The sequence below is a fragment of the Corapipo altera genome, unplaced genomic scaffold (genome assembly GCF_003945725.1).
Source record: "Corapipo altera isolate COAL_440 unplaced genomic scaffold, ASM394572v1 61063, whole genome shotgun sequence".
NCBI lineage: Eukaryota > Metazoa > Chordata > Aves > Passeriformes > Pipridae > Corapipo > Corapipo altera.
In genome coordinates this window covers 154,652-176,330 of record NW_020885024.1, presented here as the reverse complement: position 1 = coordinate 176,330, position 21,679 = coordinate 154,652, and the positions used below count along the sequence as shown (strand labels likewise).

Below are 21,679 nucleotides of genomic sequence, written 5' to 3'. Positions count from 1 at the left end.
CATGCTCTCTCCCTCGGTCGACTCACCGGGCCAGGGTAAGATTTCCTCGGTGCCGTGCGCACGGCCTTTACTACAGCGCCGGGGACAGCGCTGCCTTCACGACCGCTTCCCTCAGCTCCTTCATCCGCCTTACGTCCCAACAGAACTCGGCGAAGTAGAACTCCCTGTTAAACGGGCGCCAGGTATCGGCGGAGAGGCTCGGACAGAATTGCACACGAATCAATATGATTGGCAAAAATGTCAGCTTTATTAGAGGAAAGGCAGCTTATATGCTGCCCGTGGCACAGAGACATGTGACTCTTCCCCAGGCCACATTGGATACATAAGGAAAACATACTGTGGTGTACAGTACTAATTGGATAACAGTAGGTGTCCATAAAACTTGTTTTCCTGACAGAACAACTCCTCCTTCACCTTGGCACAAGGCCTGCAGCCATATTAGTGTCGCAGTATCTTTTTACTGTCTGCACCAAGCCATGCCAAGGTGAAGGTCTCAGAAATGCAATAGAAATTGTTCACACAATTTCTGTCCTCCGACAGTAATTAGACAAAAGTCTTATCTCAAGTTCCCATCACAGTCCAAATTCCAGTCAGGAGGCATATTGAGGGGGGGTGTGCTTCGGTGGTCGCAGACAGGCAGTTGTTTCCTTACAGTTTGACAGAAAATCTTTCTATGATTTTGACAATATTTAAGACATTAACAACATTTCAGTCTATCACAATTGTTAAATGCTAGGTGTCCCTGGTCGTGCCCACCAGGTATCGGGCTCTGCACAAAAGCAGGACAAAAACAGAATCCCTTCCCTGCAAGGAACTTAGCATGTCTTGGAGTGTTTTGTCCCATGGGAGAGTTGCTTGGGATTGAGGGCAAGCATGGTGTTCAGGAAGGTTCTTCAAAGGCAAGAACCAGCATGTCCAGAGCACCCAGTCCCTGAGCACACACACAGGATCTCAGTCCATTTGGCCATATGGGATGGTCTGCATCACAGGGTAAATGTCTCAAGTGCCATTGGGGATGTATAGAATCACAGAATTGTTTAAGCTAAAAAATACCTCTAAGATCATTGAGTTTAACCATGAACCCAGCACTGCCAAGCCCACCACTAAACCATGTTCCTAAGTGCCACATCCACACATCTTTTAAACCCCTCCAGAGATGGTGACTCCACCAATGCCCTGGGCAGCCTGTTTCAATGCTTGACAACCCTTTCAGGGAAGACATTTTCCCTAACATTATATCTAAACCTTACCTGGCTCAACTTGAGGCCATTTTCTCTTGCCCTGTTGCCTGTTGCTTAGGAGAAGAGACTGACCCACCCATATGGCTACAACCTCCTTTTAGGTAGTTGTAGAGAGCAAGAAGATCTCTCCCAAGCCTCCTTTTTATCCAGGTTGAACACCCCCAGCTCCCTCAGCTGTTTCTCATCAGACTAGCACTCTAATGTAGCTCCTTACCTCTCAGTGATTTAAAGAATTGCCTAACCAAATCTCCATGTAACCACCAGGATAATGCAACCCCGCATTGTCCTCCAGCTCTCCACATGCCAGACAAATGGTGGGGGCTCTCGGAGGACTTTTCTCGCTTGGGGGTTGTTGTAGTTTTAGTTAAATGGGAAGGATTTTTAGTGATTTTTTTCATACTACCACGTAATTCAGAGAGTGAGGGACCACCTCCTCATCTGAGCTGGTTTGGGGAAGACCCAAAGCATCTCAGGATGCTTTGGTCCCCCAGCATCTCGGGACCTGCCAGAAAGGCGGGTCCCTGGAGTGAAACATCCCAGGAACTTGGGAGACAGGAGATAAAAAGGCAGGCACAGGCCTGAACTCTCTGTCTTGGTACCTGGTGTTTGCTTGCTGGAGCACTGCAGACCCTTGGAGCCTCTTCCGGAGGATCGCTCTGCCTCAGCTGTGATGTTTTCCATCTTAGCCACAGCTGTTGTTCACATCAGACCAAGCCCACCCCAGCCCCAGCTGAGCTGTCCTGGCACAACCAGCCACTGCCACCAGCTTGGAGATTCCCCTCTCAGGAGCTGCACAAAGCACCGCTGCCCCATGGCCTGAGACTGCCCAGCCCCAGAACTGTGCCAGTGTCAGCCTGACCCCGCCATTGTCACTTCACATGGCTTACTACGTCAGAACCCACACCACCACCTCGGCAGCATAGGACTTTCCTTCAGATGAAATATCCTTCCAGGTTTTGTGTTAACCTAAGGGGGAGAGGGTAGCTATGTAATATTTGTTATGACCTGCCCCAGAAGGGGAGGATAACCCAGGTTCTTTTTAATAAATCCCTTGGAGTGGATTAGAGTGAAACGACACTGAATAATTGGTGTTTGTAAATATATATATGTAGGGTTTATTTTAGAACAATTTTGTTTCGAAGGAAAACGTGTGTATAGCCATTTGGGTTGTTATCTATAGTAATACAGCAATATTAAAGCATAAAAAAAACACCCTAAGAAATGTATAAGGAAAGGAAGAGAAAGAAAGGATAAAAGTGGAAAGATAAATATAATCATCACCTGCTGGATCCAGCAATGAAACTTTGCAGCTTTGATGTCTGTTGGTTGAAGTGATGGTCTTAATCCATTGGGGGTGGGGGAAGCCCACCAAAGTCAAAGATTTCATGAGTTATTATACACTTCAAGTTCAGGTTGGAATGCCTTGTACCTCCCATGGGGCGGGGAGTTTTACAGTGGATGGTGTCATGGGATTGTCATGAATCTCTGACACCTCCTAAGACATTACAACTGCCTATTATGTCAGCATCAATCATGGTTCATTATGGTCCATCATCTGAGATGAATAGCTCAGACTAGGTGTGAAATGTCTTTGAGGTTCTCCTAAGGGATTTTCACAGCAGAGTCATCATGTAAGGGAGGACATTAGCATGATAAGAAGGATTATCTCATCTCGAAGGATTTGCCTCTTATCAGCCTCTTCCCTTATCTGGAAATCCAGTTTGTAGCTTCAGGTATGCACACCCTTCTGCATCTGGGATAGTTGGACAATGGCACCCATTTATATGAAGGTCCTTTTGAAGTACGCATATTCAGGGAGGGGTGGGCTTTGCTGGATGAGCAGCTGTTTCTTTGCAGCTTGACAAGTCTATTGGTGATGTTAGCAATGTTTAAGCCATTAACCATTTCAGTCTCTGACAATATTTTCTGCTATTGTTGTTTCTTTTGTTTCTTTTTGGTTTTAGTAAAATTGTTATTTTTCCTTCTTCATTCAGGCTCCTCGTAATTTTTACCTTGTCTATATTGGGGGAAGGGAAATAAAAAAAAAGGGAGGGTTCATCTAATTAGAGGTCTCACCTCCTGAACATATTGTCATGGGGGATATGAGCAGGGCTGATGGGACAGACCAACTGTGTTTTAGACCACAGCTGTCCACTTGTCTGGAGTTATTTTCCCCAGCCTTGTGCCTTTCAGCCCCTTTCCTTGGGAGGAAATGATGTAGTAAAAACTTGCAGGAATCCCGTATTTCTGAGCATGTAGGCTGGTAATCACCAAGACAACTGAAGCCTTAGATTTGTTTGTGTAGGCCCCTATGACAGAGCAGTCATTAGTCAAATCTAAATTCTGTTGAAAGATATCTCATTTAGTTAATTAAATAAAAAAATCAGTGGCGAAACTATAGCAGAAGCAATACCATCCTATTTCCAGCTTGGTAACCCTGACTGTCTTTTTTAGTACTTCTGTAGTTTCTTTGTGACTCTGAATGTCTCTTTAGTTTCCATATTGACCAATGGCCAAAACCCCGGTCCCACTGAAGTCAGGGGGAGTTTTGAGCTGAATTGGAATTTGGCCTTTGAAGTGAAAATAGTTAATAAATGTTAAATGGAGTCAAGAGGTAAGAGACCATTGTGCTGTCTAGATACTTTTTCTTGTAGCTGAAGTAGGGTACCCTGCAAGGCAGTGTCCTTACAGCAAAGGATGAGCAGAGAGGGACAGAAGGATTTCCCAGTAACTGCAGCATATTTTATGTGGTGAATTCTTGCTTTTCTTGGAGATGTTGCTGTGTGATTCAAGCTTCAGATGTTCCTCCCTTCGGCATCACAACTGTATTAGGGAGAGTTCGAGCATACTGAAATCTTGAAACCATGACACCGTTGAAAGCTCAACAAAAAACAATATTTTGTACCAAGAGGTGGCCAACAAAATGAACAAACCCACCAGGGAGGAAGGAGGAGAGAAATAAACTCCCAGCATGACCTCCCCAGTTACCCAGCTGTTGCCCATAAAGTTATCTTACCAACCTAGCATGCCTATAATTACCCATAGCAGAAGATGCATCCTTGGAGAGTCAGTAAGTTCAGAAACTGGCAGGTGTCCCTGCCAAAAGGCAATGTTGTCCTTGATGTGAAGCTAGCTCTCCTCCAAGAAAGCGCTATCTGCTTTTATACAATTAACTGAGTGACCTCAACCTAGGCAGGAGTGGTCATCACCGCCCAGCCAGAGGCCCTTCGTCCCACCCCTTTGGTTATGTAAGTGCATCTCTTCTGTGCATGCATAGCTTTCCCTGCACCTGCGTACTGCACTCGGGGGGTCTTTTCCAAATGAGTCTGGGGGCATTACTTCATCCTCTCTTCTTCAGCCTCTCCTTCAAGCAACCTTGGAGGACGATTAGCCAATCGCAAAACACCAATTAAAACAGTTTATACAAGAAGCTCTCTCTCCAAGGACGAGGTACCCATTTATCAGTGAACTTGGCAGGGAAAGAACAAAACTTTTACAGTTGTCTGGACCAAACACAGACCAAAAGTATCAGCATAAATTCACCCTGATACGACAACCTAAAAGCCTGGGTTGGAAAGTGCCTTTGGGTTCCTACATGGTCTGGTTTCCTAAGCTTGTCATGTCACCCCAAGCTGCCATTTGCGCACCTACACTCCTGCCCTTGAACGAGTATGAGGTTGTTTCCATCAACTCAACCCACAACAGGTGCATGTTGTGGGATGCCCTGGTCCCCAGCTTACCCTGTCCTGGGGCTCTCTATGTCCCCAGCACCTTGGTCACACCTGAGAGCAAGGATTGGTCATCCCAACCTCATGGGCTTTGTGATGCCGTGCTTTCAAAAAAGTTTTGAGATCTGGGCCCTCTTCTCCCAACTTTGGCTCTTCACTGCAGATCCTATTTTTTCTTGGCTTTTCTTCTTCGCTGGGGTGTTGGGAAGATAAAAGCACACAGCAAGTCTTTGCTTGAATGCTGGATGATCGTCTAGACCTTGCTTGCTCCTTGCTGGCCATTCTCCTTCCTTTGCCTTTTCTTTTTTCCAATCTTTTTTCCTTAACTTATTTAACTCTGGTGTTTTCCATCCTGTGGTCAGTGGCTGCAAAGCTTCGGTCTGTGTTTGCTCTGCCCCTTGCCATGAGGATATCACCTTTTACCTGTCCTACAAAGGGATGGAGCTGCCTGTCCTCTCCCCATTCTATTGCAAAAGCCCCAATCTTGCATGTTCCACATTGGTTTAACTGTTGGGGTTTTTTTTATCTGAAATGTGTTTTTCTTTCACAACCATTAAACAGTTTGGTTTATAATATCATTATGTCTTTAGGAAAAAACTGACCCCACATGTATTTCTTGCAGGAATTCACAGCAGAGTTTAGTTTCCAGCTCATTTCCAGGCATTTTCCCTTACCTCTGCTGAAATTTAAGCTGTGTCTGTGTTCAACTTCTATAATTTCTGTGCAATATTTTCCATTTAAATACAGTAGCAGCCTGTCTGGCTTATAACCCAAGGCCAGAAGTGCACCCAAACAGTTAGATGTTTGAGAGAAGAGAGGAACAAAACCACAGAAAGCAAAACGTATATGCTTAAGCATGTGAGGACTTAGTACCAGATAAAGGTTTTAACAAACTTTTATTTTGACATTCCCCATTTAATAAGTGCTACTCTTTACAAAGCAGTTTATGTGATTGCATCAATGAGAGGAAAGAAATGCTAGGAAAAATGTGATGTGGAGAATCTGTACTCATTAACTGCTTGTAAGCTCCAGCAAACAGGAAAACTTTGCCCATCTTCTTTTTTTCCTTTTTTTTTTTTTAAATTCCCTTCCATTCGGCTTGCAAAAACACCCCCAAAAACCAATCAAACAAAAAAACCCAAGTGAATATCTCAGAAAACCGGCTCTGGTGGTTTGAGACTAAACACAAATTCCTTCCACTGCCACCACCACCAAACCTCTTCAACCTGTGTTTGCCAAACACGATCCCTCACTCTTTATGTTTAAGAGCCACTTGGCCTCAAATATAGGTTTTAACTCCTGGGGATTCCAAGGAATATAGATTCTATGGGCAGATGGCTTTGGTAGGCAGGGTTGGAGACTGTTTAGCCACTGACCATTGAAATGTATTTGTGAATGACTGCTTCCTTCATCTGACCACCTTTAGCAAGCAGTGCAGATGATGAAAATAAAATAAATCGCTATGCAATGGGTTTAAAATAAATTCTGCTATTTATCCAAATGGGGGTGAGGGTTTGGGGTGAGGTATGAGGCTGAGCAGGGCTACAAAACCAGTACAGATGCAAACCACTGTGGTCACTGCAGTGCTCACGGTTGTTTCCCTGACTCGGGGGACGATGCTAGAGAGAAGTCCCATGTGAGCCTCCAATGCTGCTTCCAGCAGCCTTGTAAGGACCTGAGCATTAAAGCATCCCATGTGCTCTCAGATTCAAGAGGCAGCAGGCAGGCAGGGAACTGCTGCCCTGCTTAGGGCTGGCCCGGCACTGTTCTGGGTAAAAGCAGATGATGCCAGGCCAATCTCCTTCTTAGTTGCATCCTTGATGATGGCATTCTGGTTCTGCCTTGTCTGCTTGGGACAGCCATGATGCAACCTGTGTGGAAAACCTAGATGTCTGAGGATGCCAAAGTGTTTTTTTCCATTCCACTGTTGGGTTTTTTTGGGACTTATCATCTCAACTACTGGTTACGGCCAGCACATGGGGGCTTGCTTGTGACGGAACACGATTCAGGATGGAGAAAAGCATGCAGCAATTGGCAGGACTTTCATATGGACGTTGCTGTTACTGTGTGGTTTCATTGTATTCATGCTGCGCAGTGCACAACTGCACATGCCCAGGCCTACCATGAGATTGCCTGCTCCCTGTTTCCCCCACTCCTCCCCCTTTTGCCTGTGCCCTGTTCTGATTTGCTCCCCTGTTTGTCTGTCTGATAGCCCACCCTATGTTCTACCCCTTTTTCCCTGGTGGGACGGTTAAGAATCGGGCGCACGCCTGAATAAACAAGTCTGCTTGCACCCTTTCTGGTGTCCTGTCCCCCTTTCGGACCGCGACAAATGGCGCCTACCGTCGGGCAGAGAAGGTTTTTGCCTTAAGAAAACCTCTCCCACGCCACGAGGGCTCGGACGGCGCAGAGAGAGGCGTTTCCGTCCCGCTGGTCCTTCCCAGTGAACTCCAGTTTGCTGCATACGGCCCTCGCACCGAAAAAGGTGAGCACCGGGGAAGCTCCTGATCCCTCACCCATCTCCCACTCTCACAAAATCAACTTTAAAACCAACTGCAGACTAACAGAAACCTAAGTAATTTCGCAATGGACCTCTGGTTATCAACCCCTCAAAAATTTGTATACAGCAAACTAAAAGACTTTATTATTGAACGTGGACACCCCTTAGATAAAAAGTCTGCGAAATCGCTTGCAAAATGGCTAGAAAACCGCAGCGAAGTGGTCTCGGACGATTTAAAAATACAGGACTGGGAAAATATTGGACATCAGATATGGAAACAAAAGATTAGAGGAGACAAAAACGCAGCCGAAGCATTAATTGCTTGGAGATTGATTTTGATGGTGCTGCAACACCAAATAACCAGTTCCAATGAAAATCTCCAAGAATTGGAGAAAAAATCCAAGTCTAAATCCCCTGAGAGCGGCAAGTCCCGAGGGTCCTGGAGCGGCGGGGGGGCAGGGGAGAGCGTGGACGGCGGGAGGGAGAAACAAAGCGCGGAATACCAGCGGTTCTTGCATCATGGCGTCGACGAGCTAAGCGACCGCGCGGGCAAAACCAGGGAGTGAACGCGGGAGTACACACAGCGTGGAGAAACGCCATGCAAGGATTTCGCGCCTCTCCCACTGGCACCGCCTCCTAGCCCACCCGTGGAAACTTGTCCGGCACCGCGTTCCCACCGCCCCCTGAGCCTGCTGCCATCGGCGCCGACCCCCGCGCACAGCACGGCCCCTGGCAGCCCCCCTCCCCACGGCAGCGCTGCTTATCCCGCCGTGCCAGCAGTTGGCGCTTTAACCCCTTCAGTACCACCACCCTGCGAATGTATTTGTCCCTGCCCCGCCAGTGCCCAGAGGAACAGATGGACTTACATAAAGGAACAAGCGTCAACAGCTGATGATTTGAATTTGGTTAAAGCATTCCCCGTGTTTTATCATCCCAACAATCACCCTGTCTGGGAACCAATCCCCCTCCCAGTTCTGAAAGATACAAAACAAGCTATTACTGACTACAGGTTAAATTCACCTTATGTAATAAGGGTACTTGGTTCACTTTTTGCTGCTTACACGTTCACTCCAAACGACATAAAAGATTTAATAAGTGCTTTCTTCACTAATATGCAAGCAACGCTTTTCCTAGATGAATGGCAAACTCGTATTCACCAGCATGCCCAGCAAACCTCAGCAATCACAGGGACTCCAGTCCTGGAGACCTTTAATAGACTGTTCGGAGTGGGTCCATATATTTCCAATGAGGCCCAAACCAAGATTCCTATGAATGAATTGGACATTTCAAAAAATCTAACCTTCCAAACTATTCAAACCATTGCTGAGGCTGCTGAACCTACACCTTCATACACACAAGTACAACAAAAACCAACAGAACCATTCATAGACTTTGCAGAAAGGCTGAAGAAAGCAATTGCAAAACAAGTTAAACACCCAGAAGCTCAGGATGCACTATTTTTAAGGTTGGCTATAGAGCAATCTAATGATGATTGCCAGCAAATACTAAGAACTCTTAGGGATCCTACTCCTATGGACATGGTCAAGGCATGTCGTAATGTGGGGTCTAATTCTCATAAAGCAAGACTAATAGCTGAAGCTTTGGCTGGACCACAAACCTGTTTTCACTGTGGTGAGACAGGACATATAAAAAAGAACTGTCCACAATTAATTACAAAGATGGAGCTTCCAAAGACGCCGTGCAAACGGTGCGGAAAAGGCAGACACTGGACAAAAAATTGCAGGTCTCTTACTAACATCTATGGAGAACTACTACCTCCGAAAAAGTCACCAGACTTGAGAAGAAAAGTGACTTTTAATTCAATGCCAGATCTTAAACAGTGCACCTGTGAACTGTCAAGAAACAAGGCAGCACCCCCTCAACCGCGTTCCATCCTGCGTAGCCCATCCCTTCAGCAAGTGCCAGGAAACCACAGCAATCCCTGCAGTTCAGCTTAACTCAGATGAACCGATTATGCAAGTTATGCCCTTACCATGTGATTCCAATCCTAAATTCTCTCTTCTAACATGTTCTGTTTATTTTCCAGGATCTCGTAGTCCATAGAGATACCATGGAGCTGTAGCATCTTGGGCTGGAAACAATTTTTAGGGGGGGAGTCACTCAGCAAATGCAGCTGTCCAAACTGATTGGGAAGATGCAGATCGGTCCTCCCCCAAGTCCATTTAAACAAACCCTTTCTAACTTGCTTTGAAATTTTGCTTTCTCTGTTTGTATTGTTACTAACTATTTCTTATGTCACAGCGAACTGTAAGAGGACTATCAAAACAGATATTTTCTAGCCGTGCTTCAAGAGAATAAGAAAGAGTGAGATGTGACGGAACACGATTCAGGATGGAGAAAAGCATGCAGCAATTGGCAGGACTTTCATATGGACGTTGCTGTTACTGTGTGGTTTCATTGTATTCATGCTGTGCAGTGCACAACTGCACATGCCCAGGCCTACCATGAGATTGCCTGCTCCCTGTTTCCCCCACTCCTCCCCCTTTTGCCTGTGCCCTGTTCTGATTTGCTCCCCTGTTTGTCTGTCTGATAGCCCACCCTATGTTCTGCCCCTTTTTCCCTGGCGGGATGGTTAAGAATCAGGAGCACGCCTGAATAAACAAGTCTGCTTGCACCCTTTCTGGTGTCCTGTCCCCCTTTTGGACCGCGACACTTACTTTCCCCTTCTGAGCCACTATAGTCTCTTGAGCAAGACATTTGCAGGCAGTTCCTCCAAATGATGCTGTAGACCAGGTGTATCAAGAGGTCCTTAGGTCTTCAGAAAAAATGTCTCCTGATATTTCTTGCCTGCCTGACTTCCCGTTGCTCAGCTGCAACTAACCAGATCTTTCCTGGTTCAGTGTGGAAGCAACACAGAAAACACAGAAACCTGGGAGAAATTTTCCTGGGAACCTAAGTAATGTTATCTAACTGTTCATGAAAACTTTCAGCTAAAACATCCCTGTTGCTGAAAGATATTTAGAGGTGTGAGGTTGTATTAGATGTCAAGAAATTGGATCCCCTTTTGTGGTAGGGAGACCCACAGAGCCCACCTGCCAAGGACCAGACTGTTTGGTGGGACAGATGTGTTGACCAAACAGGACTATGAAGAAAAGGGTGAACTAATGGCTTTCTTTGACTTTCCAGGCCACAGCAGAGACTTCCTGATGGGAACAAGTCTCAGCAGCACACAGATCATCAGCAAGGTGGCACCAAACACAACAGGGACCACCAGAAACTCTACCAAGGAGTCCAGGCCCCTCACTCTTCAGGCAGGACAGGCCACCCCGGCTACAGTCAGAACCAGAGATGGCACCACAACCAGAAGCACTCACTCAGTGACAAAGAAGCACACAGAAATGCCAAAGAGACAGAGAATTTCAAAATCGAGGACACCTCCATCTATACGGTGCACATTCCCTTGGAGATGCACCAAGGCCCAGAGGTTGTGAAGAAGCAGTCTCAGCATTACATCCAAGAGTCAGAGATCAAGCAGAAAGGCAGTATTCATGAGCGCATTGGGGAAAGACCTAAGATCAATTTACTTCAGTCTTCCAAAGACGGGTTGAAAGAAAAGGTATTATTTCTTAGGAAAACGTTGAGTTTCCCTTTTTCCAAGAGTCTGGCTGTTGACCATTCTCCATGCAAAGTGTGAGGTGGGCTCAAGGGACCTTTCCATCAATGCACCCAACTTATCTTAATCTCCCAGTGTCAACACTTCTCTCGACGTGTCTTCATGCTTCTTTGGGAGGTCTTTTATTGACATAATTAAGGCTCTTAGCTTGACTTCTTGGTTGCTACCAGCTTGAGTTCTTCAAGGACTGGGAACTCTCCCCCTGCATACCCTTGGGGAAAGCTGGTTCATATGTGGACTACAATGTGGGCACTCCTTCCAACTAACTCCCTCCCAGTCTGCAGAGCTCATTGACTTTGCAAAGAGGTCTAAAAAAGGCAATTCATCTCTCCACAATTACAGAGCTAAATCCCAAACTTTGACTTTTGAGTGTTGAATACTTGGAGTCAGATACTTCAAAGTTAATATCCATTTATCTCAGCAATGAATTGAAATGACCTTATCTTTCCCACTTCCTTCCAATAACCTAACAATAACAAAACTATTGTACGCAAGTGGCAGAAGAGAATTACTTTTTCGAAACAATATTCAGCCTCAGATTTCTGAGGAATTTGGAGATATCTCCATTTACCCCCTGTGAAACTCAGATTCTTTCTCTTGAGATTCTTTTGTCAGACTAGAAAATGCATCCATGGGGGTATCTTCAATGAGATTTCCAAAATAAGTAGGAAAAATAGCCTGAACATATACAATTACATGTTGGAAATGTATACCTTTGAATGCATGTGCATTTGTTATTTATGCATGTGGGGAAGAAGAGATTATGTTAGTTGTTTTTATGTTCTTTAAAACAATGGGAGTATAGTAGAGACTTTCAGAGTATTCATTTTAATGCTCTTCCTGTGAATTTATAGTGTTATAAGAAACACATCACATAAGCACCCACTCTTGGGTAGATGTTTGTCAACACAACTGGCCTCCTGATGGGAGTTTTGGACAACTCCAACTGCTATTTGGCATTGGGGTTGTCTGAAAAATTGTTACAATTTTGTATTATATAGCATGTTTTAAGATTGAACTAGAGGAGGAGAAGGAAGCAGACCAGAGCAAGCAGGATGCATGCCTTACACTGGGGGAAAAGGGCAAATGCATAATTAAATGTTGAAAAGAAACAATAAATTCTATGGTAATGATGTGAAGGGAAAAGTGTAACAGCCAAGAGATGGGACAGTTAAGAGTTTTTCAAATACTGGGATCGTGTGACTCTTTAATCTCAATTTAAATCATTAAATATATATTAAAAAGTAGACATTTTTGTAGGATTGTTATCTGAACATTTTGCAAACATCAGTGCACTTTCAAAATAGAGGCAAAAAAAGGTCCATTATCACCATGTTGCAGACACCCCCAGAAACTGGTCCAAGATGTCAAAGACAGGCGGGGGTGGTTGGACTTTGGCATCCTAGCTCAGGACCCTTGAGGAAATCTTCTCCCTGAGGGGGAAGACTTTGGGATTGAGTGCTGTGGGAAATGGAGAAAGAGAGAATTTCTGGGACAGGATTCATTCACTTTGGTTTTCAATGCTGAGATTATACCATTGTGTTGCTAAAAGATGTTTTGGTTTTTCTATGTCTGTTTATATGTTTCTCCAATCCCCTTCCCCCTTTGCTGTTTGTGGAAGGACAAAGGTTGATATGTCTGTTTTTTCCTTGTGTAACAGATACCTTGTCTTTCCCTTTTCACGGACCAGGACAAAGTCATAGTGGAAACCACCAATTCTGAAAAGAATAAAATGGACAAATTAATTGAAATTCTCAACAGCATGAGGAACAACAGCGGTGACATTGACTCCAAGCTCACCACATTCATGGAGGAGGCCCAGAACTCTACCAACTCTGAGGAGATGCTGGGGGATATAAAGACCATATACCAGAAAGCAGTGATGGACCACAGCTTTGCTTCCATGGCAACCAAACTCTGTGACAAAATGACCCTCTTCATGGTGGAGGGAACTAAATTCCGGAGTCTGCTCCTCAACATGTTGCAGGTAATGAGATAAAATTAGTTGGTTAGATATCTGCAGCTTCACCCTGCTTTTGTCTTACCATGCATTTGGACAGGAGCTGAGCTGCTATCAAATTTCTTTTGAACCCAGTTGATGAGAGGAGAACAGAAGTGTACCCGCAATTTTGTCTGTGCACATCTTTAATGGTTACCATAGATAATGTGGCACTGAGGGCATTGTCAAGTTGCTCTTCATTCCCATTTCCTGAACTGTACATGTAATTATGGTATCTCACACCGGGGCCTATCCATGAAATGAGTGGGTTGCTTGTGGCAGCATCCCCATGGCATGAAGAGAAGTGAACTTGGAGGGTCTTACACTGGAGGGTCCATCTCAGCACCAGAGACACCAAGTTAAGTCATGTTCCCTGAGTAGGCTGTTGGTTGCATTGCCTGGCTGAAGGTCTTGGTCATGGTTTCTGATTGCAACACAGACTGAAATAATTTGGGCATTTGCTAATTATTCTGGGTGACTTGTTTATTGGCATATGCAGCACTGGTTGATTGTTTGCTCCAAAACCATCAGTGACAATAAAGCTATGGGGGAGAAAAAAGCAGTGGCTCTGATAACTGGTCCATGAACTTAATGGTTGGACTTGATGATCTCGGAGGTCTTTTCCAACCTAGGTGATTCTATGATAATGGTGGATGATGGGGAAACAGGATTGTCCTCAACTGCCCACGATCTGATGGGGGGAGCATGTTTTACTGTAGTGCCATCTGTTACGACCTGCCCCAGAAAAGGGAGAGGGTAACCCAGGTTCTTATTAATAATTCCCTTGGGGTGGATTAGAGTGAAACGACACTGAATAATCGGTGTTTGAAAACATATATATGTAGGGTTTATTTTAGAACAATTTTGTTTCAAAGGTAAACAGGTATGTTAGCATTTTGGGTGTTATCATCTATATCATCTATAGCAATATGGCATAAAGATAACCTTTGGGGGAAAATGCATAAGGGAAAGAAAGACAAGATAAGGGTAAAGGGGAGTAAGGAAAAAGAAAAGATGCGAGTGGAAAAATGTATATAGTCACCTCCCACTGGATCCAGCAATGGAACTTGGTAATCCTAAAAGCGATGGTCTCGATTCGCTGGCGGTGGGGAAGAAGAAAAACCCAAACCCCCAAAGAAGTTACCAGTTGATATATACTTCCAGAACGCTTTTTGCACCTCCCCTGGGGCGGGGAGTTTTCCATGGAATAGTGTCATGGGCCATGCCACGAAGCCCCAACATTTTTCCCACCTTTCAAGATTGGCAGAGAGGGGGATGGGCATGCCACAAACCCCCAATGTCTTGGACAGCCCAGCGCAGAGTCCGTGTGGAGGGCATGGTAAACTCGACTCTTCTCGCCTTTTCAGGGCTTGACACCTTCAGCAGCACTGGAGGGAGAGATGAACCTAGCTTCCCATCAGAGGTATAATGCATAAGTCCTGCAAAAGCCTGCAAAAGTCTCCTGGCAATCCTAGAATGAATAAATCATTAACCATTTCAGTCTCTGACACCATCATCAAAGGGGAACTCTCTGAGGAGGGTGTCACATGGACCTCTTTCTGCCTCTCTGGAGACAGGATATGTAGAGTTGAAACCATGAATTTCTATCCTTAATTTAATATGTGTCTCCATTTGGCCATTCCCTCACACACACATGCCATCTGTGGGGCATATAAAGTTCTCATTTAATTTCTCTGTGATATCCCTTGGATGCTGTGCCCTTTTGCCTGTACCTTGAGTTGGCTTTTGGGCAACACAGCAAACAGGGAAATAAGAAACAAAATAAAATAATGAAAATCAATATTTAACATAACCTAAGATAATTTTGGAAAAAGTCATTGGTCCCGTTTTGCTTCTCTCATCACTCTGGTTGCGTATCAAACTCAGCATCTCTCCCTGTGCCTGCTTCTTCTCCACTCTCCCCTGCAAAGACCTTGGGCAACACACACATCTGCCCATCGCCTGTACCAGGAGGTGATTTTTTTCCCAATTGATTTATTTCCAGAGCAATTGTAAAGCAGGATGAGACAAATAGAGGTCAGCATTAGTCTCAGATTTAATAGCAAGGGGCTGGAGGGAGCTCTAAACCCTCCATGCATCCCACTCTTCCCGTACCAGGTCACTCTTGTGTCTTCTCCCATTTGACTGAGCAATGCCAAGAAGTCCAAAATAAAGTCCAGAAGCGATGACCAGGGAGCAGCAGGGTGTTATCCAAAAATTGAGGACAATGGGTTAGGGAGGACTTTTCCAACTTACTTTCTTCTCTTGCCCCAGCATTTCCACCCCTACCACCAGACCCAGTGGACTGATTTATACTGCAGCAACATGTGCAATAATAAATGGCTTCATATTCAGGTCTTCATAGCATGAGTGTAGGATAAATAATATATCTCATATCTCCAGACAGTCTCAAAGTGTTTCTTGGGAACATGTAACCAGTCACGGTGTGATAAGAGCATGATGTCCTGTCCTGGTTCCAACCAAGACAGGATTAATTTTTGCAGTAGGCAGGAGGGGCGTGGCTAGGACCCTGAGGTTATTCTATAGCACCTCATGACACACACGCAGGGAGTGGAGGGGGATGGGTCCCTTCTGGTCAGACTGGTGGCGAAGTGAGCAGTTGGGTTAGTGCTGGGTTGGACATGGTGAGTGTGGTGGTTTCACTCTAGGCCTTCCTGGAGACCAACTTGTAACCAGGAAGGAACTAGAAAAGTGATCACGAAAGTATTCCATGCTATTCCTTTACGTAACTGGAGGTATAAATAAAGCCAGTGGGAGGGATCGCGCCCTCTTCCTCTCCGGCGAGGTTCGAGAACGGTGGGTCCCTGTTTCGGTTGAGCTTATCTGGAGCCGAGGCCTACAGTGACTGCCGCTATCCGCTTCGCGTGAGAGGAGAACCTTGGGCTGCGTCAAGTCATTTTGCCTGTTCGAAGGGAAGTGGTGAGATTTCTGCTAGTTTGCCTTCGGTTGGCTGTTTGACTTGCTCGGTCCTTGCCCCTTTTTGTCTCTCTCCCTTTCCCTCCCCCTTCCCCCTCCCCCCCAGGTGTGTGGTATTTTCCTTTTGTGTATCTGTCTCATATGTAAAATATATATATATATATATATATTTGCTATAGCTTTGGCTGCTTAGTTTTTGGTTTTTTTTTTCCCTCTTTTCCCTCTCTGGGAGGCGGGTCCTTGTTGTCGAGTTTTGGGGACTTGGTGGGAAGCCAGCTCGAAACTTGTACAACTTTTCTGGTAGCAGAGGATGGTTGTTTTGGTTAAGCTTGGCTTGTTTTGATAAGCATTCTCCGGGAAGACAGCCAAGCTCAGTGTTGTTTTGCAAACCGATCTATTGTTTTGGGAACAGGTCTGGGAACACTGCCAGAGTCTGGGAAAGCAGCCAAGGAAACTTTGTTTATATAAACAAAGTTTGTTTTGGGATCAGGAAGAAATAATAACAAAAACAATGGCTATTTCATTAATTGGTCTTATAATTCTAGCCACCTTTACACCTGTGTTAGGCTATTCTATAGGGAGACGTCCAGACCTTGAGGATGGATGGAACGAATTGCTTCCATCCTTTAATTTTGACATCGAAGGTTTGGTAAAGGAGATCCCCATGGTAAAAATCGGCTCTAATTACTATGTAAATCTCATCGCAACCATACTGTCATTGATAAAGGTACTGGAAGTGCTCCTTAAACTTGGAAGAATGGGGTTCCGTTGTTTTCCCTCTTGTAGGAAAGATCATACCTCAAAGGGACTCGCTGGAACTTTGGAGAGGGTTGCAGACAGGCCAGTCTCCGGGTGGCATGGAGCTTGGGAAGATTTCGGTAGATTAGTAGGACATGTGTCACCCCCCATTAATTGGGAGTTCACACCAGAACAAATGTTTGATTCTGGTGAGATGGCCCACTGTTTGGCAGAAGGGTGCTTTTCCTACAAAGACCCGAATATGCAATTCTCCGCTTTGTGCTGGGGCCTGGCTAATGCTTATCGAGCTGCCATAGACCACCTTCAGAGGGTTAAGGTCGACACAGAGACCCAAACCACGCCACTTGAAACCAGTGATGTCCCTATTAGGTCCACAGAAGTTGGGGTCCAAACACAACCTGAAGTCAATGCCATTTCTACTAAGTCCACTAGAACCGGGACCCAAGCTAAGAACCGGAAGGTCATCATTGCCCCTATAAAGAAGAAGAAGACGTGGGTAAGGGAGATCAAGGAACTTACGGACCCATCTCCGCAACTAGAACGCACAGAAGAAAGAGAAGAAGAAGGAACAGAGGACGTAGTGGACGAAGGAGCGGCAGCAATGGGAGAAGGAGCAAGAGCAAGTGATGAAGGCGCGACAGCAAGTGATGAAGGCATGACTGCGAGAGAGGAAGAAGTGGTTGTGACTGAGGAAGGAGCGATTGGAAGAGAAGAAGCAGCTACCAAAGAGGAAGAAACGGCTACACGGGAAGAAGCACGTCCAAAGGAACTAGGGGTACGACCAAAGGAATACAGAATGGCATCAAAAGGAAAGAAAGCAACAGTACAAATGGCCGGTGGTGTATTGTCGCTTGATGATTTATACCCTGACTACACATTCAGTGTTGCAAAAGACGCAAAGAAGGAGCCAAAGCATCCCCCTCAATTGGAGGGGGAATTATCCCTACCCCTCCAGACTCAACCTTCTCTTGGAGGTGTGAATGATTGGAGGAGGAGGCCCTTATCTCAGCACGCGAAAGATTACTCACTACCTCCACCCGCGGGATATCACGAACGACACAGGAGTCCATCCCCATGGCATGACTGGTATAGAAGTCCATCTCCACGGCGTGAACGACGCAAAAGTCCATCTCCGCGGCGCGAGCGGCATAGGAGTCCATCCCCACGGTATGAACGACGTAGAAGTCCATCTCCGCGGCGTGAACGGCGTAGGAGTCCATCCCCACAGTATGAACGGCGTAGAAATCCACCTCCGCGGCGTGAACAATATAGAAGCTTATCCCCACGGCATGCCCAGTCTCCACCTCCACATGAGAGATATAGGGAGGAAGTGGGAGCAGTCCCACCTAGGAGTGGAAGAGTAAAGAGAGAGGTGGAAAAGATTCTACGTGGGAGAGATGGACAAGAAATAATGCGAGAAAGTGAAATTACACAATCACTGACCACAAGAGAGCTTCGAGATTTACAGAGAGATTATATGCGCTTGCCTGGTGAAGAAGTCCTCACCTGGCTGGTGCGATGCTGGGACAAGGGAGTTGATAGTCATGTAATTGAAGGTGATGAAGCACGACAGTTGGGATCCATTGCTCGAGACCCTGTGACAGAGCAAGAAATGGGGAGAGAGAAAATGGCGTCCAGCCTTTGGCTCCGAATCCTCCACGCAGTGAGAGTGAAATACCCATTTAAGGAGTCCCTGAAGAGTTCTTCAAGAAGGTGGAGAACTGCGGAAGAAGGCATCCAATACCTACGGGAATTGGCCATGTTGGAGATCATCTATTCTGATCCAGATTATTGACATCCAAGTTCCTGAGAGTGTTCCCTGCACGCAACCAATGTGGAAAAAGGTAATTCAAGGTGCTCCTAAACCATATGTTTCCTGCTTGATATCCGCATATAATCCAAAGATGGAGGAACCAAACGTGGAAACCATGTGTACTTGGATAAGAACCATAGAGGAAAATATGGAAGACTCCTTCAATCCCCTCTACCGACGCACCTACGATAGGGAAAGAATGGAGAGAGATTATGAATATTCCAGATATGAGGACGACCTTAGAGACAGAGAGGACAGAAGGTATAGAGACTACCAAGAAAGGCCAATGGGAAGATCACGGCGGGACCGACAAAGACGACCTCGGCCTAGACCTCGATCCTGGTCTCGATCTCGCTCACGGTCCCTGTCATTCACACGTCGAAGGAAAGAGAACTCCAAGCGTTGGTCACGTAACCAACTATGGGCATACCTTCGTAGTAAAGGAGAAAACATGAAGAAGTGGGATGGTGAACCCACTTCTAAGCTTGAAGCTAGAGTGAGGGAGCTGAAGCGAAAGAAGACTGACAAGAAAGTTGTCTATGTAGTAGACGGAGATTTCTTAGAAGAGAAACTGCGATCGCCGAAACACGAGAAGATGGAGGTCCACTTCGACAACAGCAAAAAGTCTAAGAGGTCAAAGTCAAACTCTGACGACGAATGCTCTGATCAAGACCAGTAGAGGGGCCCTGCCTTCTGCCAGGAGAAGGAGAGGGACCAAGAAGATAACCGAGTTTACTGGGCTGTGTGGGTTCGATGGCCTGGCACATCGCATCCTCAGAAATACCAGGCCTTGATAGATACTGGAGCCCAGTGTACTGTAATGCCTTCAGAGTATAAGAGCACCGAGACTGTTACTATTTCTGGAGTGACCGGAGGGTCTCAAGAATTGTCAGTAGTAGAGGCAGACATGAGCTTGACGGGAGACCAATGGGAAAAGCGTCCCATTGTGACGGGGCCAGAAGCCCCTTGCATCCTTGGTATGGACTACCTAAGAAGAGGATACTTCAAAGACCCGAAAGGGTACCGGTGGGCTTTTGGTATAGCCTCGGTGATTGAAGAGGAGTCCAAGCAATTGTCTGCCCTTCCTGGCCTCTCAGAAGACCCTTCCATTGTAGGATTACTGCGAGTTAAAGATCAAGAAGTGCCAATAGCCACAACAACTGTACACAGACGACAGTATCGGACAAACCGAGATGCTGTGATCCCTATCCACAAAATGATCCGAAAGTTGGAGAGCCAAGGGGTGGTCAGCAGAACCCATTCACCCTTCAACAGCCCCATCTGGCCTGTGCGTAAATCCGATGGAGAGTGGAGACTGACTGTGGACTATCGTGGCTTAAATGAAGTTACGCCACCGTTGAGTGCTGCCGTGCCAGATATGTTGGAGCTCCAATACGAGTTGGAGTCCAAGACAGCAAAGTGGTACGCCACCATCGACATAGCCAACGCGTTTTTCTCCATTCCTTTAGCGGCAGAGTGCAGGCCACAGTTTGCTTTCACCTGGAGGGGCGTTCAATACACCTGGAATCGACTACCCCAGGGGTGGAAACACAGTCCAACCATCTGTCATGGACTGATCCAGGGCACACTAGAGAAGGGTAAGGCTCCCGAACACATCCAGTACATCGATGACATCATTGTATGGGGGGATACAGCAAAGGAAGTTTTCAAAAAAGGACAGACGATCATCCAGATTCTCCTCGAGACCGGTTTCGCTATCAAGAAGAGCAAAGTCAAGGGACCTGCCCGAGAGATCCAATTCCTAGGGGTGAAATGGCAAGATGGACGACGCCAGATACCAACAGACATAATCAATAAGATTGTAGCAATGGCTCCCCCCACCAACAAGAAAGAAACCCAAGCTTTTCTGGGAGCAATAGGTTTTTGGAGGATGCATATCCCAGAATACAGTCAGATTGTGAGCCCTCTTTACTTTGTGACCCGTAAAAAGAACAATTTCCAATGGGGTCCTGAACAACAACAAGCTTTCAAGCAGATCAAGCAAGAAATTGCACATGCTGTGGCTCTTGGACCAGTTAGAACGGGACCAGATGTAAAGAACGTGCTCTACTCTGCAGCTGGAGATAAAGGTCCCTCCTGGAGCCTCTGGCAAAAGGTGCCTGGCGAGACGCGAGGGCGACCACTGGGTTTCTGGAGCCGAAGCTACAGAGGTTCTGAGGCCAATTACACCCCTGTGGAAAAGGAAATCTTAGCGGCGTACGAAGGTATACGAGTAGCTTCAGAGGTAATTGGTACCGAAGCACAGCTCTTCCTGGCACCCCGATTCCCAGTCTTGAGCTGGATGTTCAAAGGGAAGGTGCCCCCTACGCATCATGCCACCGATGCCACGTGGAGCAAGTGGATAGCCTTGATTACACAGCGTGTACGATTGGGAAGCTCGAATCGCCCTGGAATTCTGGAGGTTATCACCAATTGGCCTGAAGGTGGGAACTTCAGTCTGGCAGAAGAAGAAGAAGAGCCAGTGAGCCGAGCTGAAGAAGCTCCGCCATTTGATCAGCTGCCAGATGAAGAAAGGTGTTATGCCCTTTTCACTGATGGTTCTTGCCGTATTGTAGGAAGGAACCGGAAGTGGAAAGCAGTCGTTTGGAGTCCCACCCGACTAGTGGCAGAAGCTGTTGAGGGTCAAGGCGAGTCAAGTCAATTTGCAGAGCTCAAAGCCGTCCAATTGGCCCTAGACATCGCTGAACGAGAAAGATGGCCGAGACTCTACCTCTACGCAGACTCATGGATGATAACCAATGCTCTATGGGGATGGTTAGACCGCTGGAAGAAGATGAACTGGAGGCGTGGAGGAAAACCCATCTGGGCTGCTGACTTGTGGCAGGACATCGCTGCCAGAGCAAAGAGACTGAATGTGAGAGTCCACCATGTAGATGCCCATGTGTCCAAGAAGCGAGCTAATGAAGAACATAATAACAACAGAGAAGCGGACCGAGCTGCACAGATAGGGGTGTCACAAGTAGACCTAGACTGGCAGCAAAAGGGAGAGTTGTTCTTAGCTCGATGGGCCCATGATGCTTCCGGTCATCAAGGCCGAGATGCCACCT

The 21,679-nt window shown here is 46.2% G+C and overlaps 1 protein-coding gene across 1 annotated transcript in view; it reads left to right on the top strand.

Moving 5' to 3' along the window:
• Positions 1 to 21,679, top strand: part of LOC113959172 (CBP80/20-dependent translation initiation factor-like) — a gene marked incomplete at its 3' end in the record, with an annotated part of 210,118 nt that overhangs the window by 119,188 nt on the left and 69,251 nt on the right. Inside the window, 2 exon segments of the mRNA XM_027668004.1 lie at positions 10,617 to 11,046; positions 12,764 to 13,090. Of these exon segments, the coding sequence (XP_027523805.1) occupies positions 10,617 to 11,046; positions 12,764 to 13,090 (757 nt within the window).